Source organism: Nematolebias whitei, chromosome 17 (genome assembly GCF_014905685.2).
Source record: "Nematolebias whitei isolate Nwh7 chromosome 17, NemWhi1, whole genome shotgun sequence".
NCBI classification, from domain to species: Eukaryota; Metazoa; Chordata; class Actinopteri; order Cyprinodontiformes; family Rivulidae; genus Nematolebias; species Nematolebias whitei.
This window is the reverse complement of record NC_056514.1, coordinates 2,287,274-2,292,423: the sequence shown is the minus strand read 5'-3', so window position 1 is coordinate 2,292,423 and position 5,150 is coordinate 2,287,274. Positions and strand designations below refer to the sequence as shown.

The 5,150-nt window shown below is 44.8% G+C and overlaps 1 protein-coding gene across 1 annotated transcript in view; it reads left to right on the top strand.

Moving 5' to 3' along the window:
• Positions 1-4,735, top strand: part of LOC119424241 (aconitate hydratase, mitochondrial) — a 68,251-nt gene extending 63,516 nt beyond the window's left edge. Inside the window, exons 7-17 of the mRNA XM_037691725.1 lie at positions 1,285-1,389; positions 1,855-1,946; positions 2,111-2,216; positions 2,316-2,473; positions 2,556-2,629; positions 2,705-2,816; positions 2,885-3,163; positions 3,240-3,431; positions 3,551-3,683; positions 3,808-3,929; positions 4,024-4,735. Coding sequence (XP_037547653.1) covers positions 1,285-1,389; positions 1,855-1,946; positions 2,111-2,216; positions 2,316-2,473; positions 2,556-2,629; positions 2,705-2,816; positions 2,885-3,163; positions 3,240-3,431; positions 3,551-3,683; positions 3,808-3,929; positions 4,024-4,158 — 1,508 coding nt within the window. The 3' untranslated portion in view covers positions 4,159-4,735. The remainder of the gene's footprint in view (positions 1-1,284; positions 1,390-1,854; positions 1,947-2,110; positions 2,217-2,315; positions 2,474-2,555; positions 2,630-2,704; positions 2,817-2,884; positions 3,164-3,239; positions 3,432-3,550; positions 3,684-3,807; positions 3,930-4,023) is intronic.
• Positions 4,736-5,150: the final 415 nt, after the last annotated feature.

Sequence of the window (5,150 nt, the reverse complement as noted above, 5' to 3'; positions counted from 1 at the left end):
TCCTTTACTCCTCTCTCAAACCATCGTTCCTCTCTGTCCAGGATGTGAACATCTTCATCCCTGAAAGAGTGACCACTGGCCTGGAGATGAGTGTAGACCGCAGAGTCCTAGCCTGATGATGTTGATCTTCTGTGCTGGCCCATCCTTTTGGCCAGTGGCTGTTTTGTTTCCCCGATGTAAGACTGATCACAGCCCTCCTGACACTGAACAGCATACACAACATTACTCTGTTTGTGCCGGGGGACTGGATCTTTGGGATGAACCAGTCTTTGCTGTAATGTATTTTGGGGTTTAAAAGCCACTGGGACGTTGTGTTTAGAAAATAAACGTCTCACTTTCTCTGATACTCCCTCAACATATGGAATGACCACTAGTCTGGGTTCCTCCTTTTCACCTGATGGCTGACTGGAGTCCTGTTTGGGTTTCTTCTCTGCTTTCCAGCACCCAAATCGGACTCCAGCCAGTGTCTTGACAAGGGACACTTCAGCTTGTGACTGCTGGTGGATTCGAACCCCCAACTCTCGCATTGGAGGACGACTGCTGTAACCACTCAGCCACAGCCGCCCCTTAAATAAATATAAAGCCGACACCATTTCATTATTTTTTTAATCTTCACTGATAAAAGAAAAACTTTTTTTTTATATACATAAAATGTTTTTAAAAATAGTTTTCACCCTCTATCCCGGCCCGCTCCTGCCTGCTGGAGCCCGGATCCCAGCCTCGTGTGCTCCTGCGGGTCAGGATCCTCCGCGGTGACCGGCAGAGTTCGGAACCAGGGAGGTAACGCCCTGGCCGGCCTGAGGGGGCCCCTGGGCTCCGGTAGACCGGAGAAGCTCCATCTAGCTTGCTCTGAATTTTGTCATCAGCCACCAAGCACAAAAAAACACCTGCACTTCAGCATTAGACCAGGGTGTTGTCCTTATTGTTTTTAAAATCTTTAAAATAGGTCTAGTCGCTCGAGTTTGGCAGATTGGGTTGTTGTGAAAAATTTCTGACATCCACCCCTTGACAATCAGTGACCGACAATGTTCTGATGTCACATTTTAAGGCTAGCATGGTACGTTTGGAACCCCAGATAAATGGGTCCTGAAAAAGGGTCCGGTTCCACGAATAATTACTAGTGGAAAAGCCTTGGAACCATGCCAAGTCAAGTCGAACCGTGCCGTTACTAATGGAAAAAGGCCATAAAGCTACTACATTTGCACAGGAAACAAAAGAAAATTGAGAATCTTTCTTAATCAAACAACATAATTGATTACTACTGGTATTTCTGTGTTTGTGCAGGAATGGCCACTATTTGCAACATGGGTGCAGAGATTGGAGCCACAACATCAGTATTCCCTTACAATCATCGTATGAGGACCTACTTGGAGAAGACCGGACGTGAACGTATGTTTGCGTTTTGCACCTTTTTTTTTAGTATTTTCATATTGGTGAACAAATGGTAAATGGACTGTACTTGTATAGCGCCTTTCTATCTTATGAAGACACTCAAAGTGCTTTACACTACAATCTGTGCCTCATCTACCCATTCATACAGCACTCTACTAGATCTCTACAAAGCTAATTGAACAAATCATTCTAAATAGATTAATCAGTGCTTTAGATCACATTCATACACTGATGGGACACACATTGGAGGCAATGAGGGGTTCAGTGTCTTGCCCAGGGAGACTTCGGCATGTGACTGCTGGTGGATTCGAACCCCCAACTCTTGCATTGGAGGACGACTGCTCTAACCACTCAGCCAGAGCCGCCAAAAAAGAAGAGGAAATTCTCAGATCAGTTAAACCGAGGATCAGAACCACGACCTCTGTGTCTCATTACTGTTCTGTTTTCACTGCTTGTCCTCAGAAATCTCCAAACTGTCTGATGAATACAAAGACTTGTTGGTACCAGATGAAGGCTGCACATATGACCAAATAATTGAACTCAATCTGGATGAGGTTTGTCGTTTTCAAAAAAAGTCAAAATCACTTTTTCCTTAAAGCAAGTCAACCTTTAAACCTTTAAACAATTTCAGCTGAATTTGACATTAATAAAGGTCAGTTTTTCCCTTTTATATTCCATATTTTGCAGATAAGATGTTTGTGATTTTTTTTTTATTTAGCTGAAGCCCCACATTAATGGCCCGTTTACCCCTGACCTGGCTCACCCTGTGTCTGAAATTGGTGCTGCGGCTAAAAAGAACAGTTGGCCTCTGGAGGTCAAAGTTGGTGAGAACATTGTTTCATTCGCCCCTCTGCCAACACTTACCACCACCAGATTTGTAGAAAACAAGTTTCTGGTTTAATCTCTTCTGGTTCCTCTTGTAGGTCTGATTGGCAGCTGTACCAATTCCAGCTACGAGGACATGGGCCGCGCTGCCTCTCTGGCCAAACAAGCTCTGGACAAAGGCTTGAAGTGCAAATCTCAGTTCACCATCACACCTGGCTCGGAGCAGATTCGCGCCACCATCGAACGAGATGGATACGTTAGTGTTGAAACGTGCAAAAGAAATGCACTTCTTATTTTTATGTTACGTAAAAATGAAAACTAAACCGGTTTTCCCATAGTCAAAGATCCTCAGCGATGTTGGAGGTGTGGTTCTAGCTAATGCATGTGGACCCTGCATTGGACAGTGGGACAGGTAACTATGTCAGGAACTTTAAATTCATGATCGGCTTCTTGAACGTTTGTAAGTATGCTGCATGTTTGAGTTCAGGCAAGATGTGAAGAAGGGAGAGAAGAACACAATCGTCACATCCTTCAACAGGAACTTCACGGCCAGGAACGATGCCAACCCTGCAACACATGCCTTTGTTACTTCTCCTGAGGTAAACCCAAACAGAAACTGTTTCACACAGGTTTGTGCTTTCTTTCTAAAACTCTTCCTCCTCTTCAGATTGTAACCGCTCTCGCCATTGCTGGTACATTAGACTTCAACCCTGAGACAGATTACCTCACAGCCCCCAACGGAGAGAAGTTCAAGCTGGAGCCCCCCAGTGGAGATGAACTACCAGCCAGGGATTTCGACCCAGGCCAGGACACCTATCAGCACCCGCCTGCTGATGGCAGCAGACTCAGGGTGGACGTTAGTCCTCAGAGCAACCGGCTGCAGCTGCTGGAGCCTTTCGACAAGTGGAACGGAAATGATCTGGAAGGCATGGTGGTCCTCATCAAGGTGGGTTCCCTGGAGTTTGTGTTTTGAATTCTTACTGCTGCTGGGGTCCAAGGATAACCCTTCTCTGTCTCTACAGGTGAAGGGAAAATGCACCACAGATCACATCAGTGCTGCAGGACCCTGGCTGAAGTTCCGCGGTCACCTGGATAACATCTCCAACAACATGCTGATTGGTGCTGTCAACAGTGAGAACGATACTGTCAACAAGGTGAAGAACTACCTGACTGAAGACTACGGAGGAGTCCCAGATGTGGCCCGTCACTACAAGGTGAGGATTATCAAAGCTGGTTCACAATTAGTTAGTTTACTGCGTGAAAAACCAAACCATCGAATGCCAAAATGCATTGCAGTGATATTTGATGACCTTGTGTGTACCGTTATCTGCAGGCTAACGGCGTGTCGTGGGTCGTGGTTGGAGATGACAACTACGGCGAGGGCTCCAGCAGGGAGCACGCAGCTCTGGAGCCCAGGCATCTGGGTGGAAGAGCTATAATTGTCAAGAGCTTCGCCAGAATCCATGGTACGACATAAGTGCAAATATCAATATTTAGAAGTTCTGCCCAGAAACACAAGCTCTGCATTCTCAAAACTGAAGCATTCAGTTGTTCATATTTGTATTTTAAATAACTAAACTGTGTTTTCAGAAACAAACCTAAAGAAGCAAGGATTGCTGCCTCTAACATTCAGCAACCCATTAGACTATGACAAGATCCTCCCTGATGACAAGATCTCTATCAGAGGGCTGAAATCCTTCACTCCAGGAAAGGTGAGAGTGCAGCTCAACATGGCCTACATGTAGTTAATTTGAAGAGAAAACATCTGCTGTGAAAGTCTTTTCTCCTCCTCCTCTTTTTCCTCAGCCTCTAACTGCTGTCGTGAAGCACAATGATGGCAGCACGGAGACTCTGGAGCTCAACCACAGCTTCAACGAGACGCAGATCCAGTGGTTCCAGGCAGGATCTGCACTGAATAGGATGAAGGAGTTCCAGCACTGAGGGTGGAGAGAAAATATGGAGGAAGAGGAGGATTTCAGCCTGTAAATGGGGGGTTAAGTGTTTGTGAGGAAGCAGAATGTAAACGGTTGTTGTATTGGCGTGATTTTCTGACTGAAATGTTGAAGCTAAATGTTGAACAAAGACGGATTGCTCTGTCAGGCTAATGTTGATGAAACTAAAGCAGCTGAAGTGTGTTTTTGTTAACACATCATCAACTGGTTGTAGACCCAGCTGTGAAAACATAGGAGACACTCAGTTGTGACACATACTGGAAGATTACGAAGGAGTCATGACACACACATTTAATGTCCTGCTGGTGTTTTTTGGTTCTTTTGAAGCTGGCCAAACAGTTTGGTACCATGGTACCACTGCTCACTCATTCAGCTGAATGCAGTCATCCTGTTGCTGTAAAATTGTATTGACTGCTGCAAGGTGACGGTCAACTCCAGTCTGACACTCCCACTCTAATTTGGCTTGTGTGTTATTTAAAGGTAAATACTGACATTTGTTGTATTTCTGTAAAACTCAAAGCTGTATTAACAAGGATTGGATCTAAAATAAACTTTAATTCACTCTGGCTTGTTTTCTGGCTTCTGGTCACCCTGAAAAGAAACAGCGAGTTGTTAAATGTAGAAGGTGAAGAAAGAGTGAGCGAGCTATGTATTGTCATTGTATGTTCGCATTCAATGACAATTATTTATCTGCATTTAACCCACTCAGGTCAGGGGCGTATTGGCCATCGGGAGCATAGATAAACACTAGATCCCTCATCGGCTGCTGCGGCGCAGGAATTTTGGCCGCTATCTTGGAACGGTCGTCCTTATTAGTGTAGCACTGAGGGAGTGGTTATCTTAAAAATGAATATGAACGTTATAATGGAAAATGTTAATTCTTAAGTCAATTTGCAATGAGTGAAAAACCAACAACGCCACCTGGGATTATACTCCAGGAAATAAAAGGACACGTAAGTTTGTTCTACTGGAGGAAGGAGA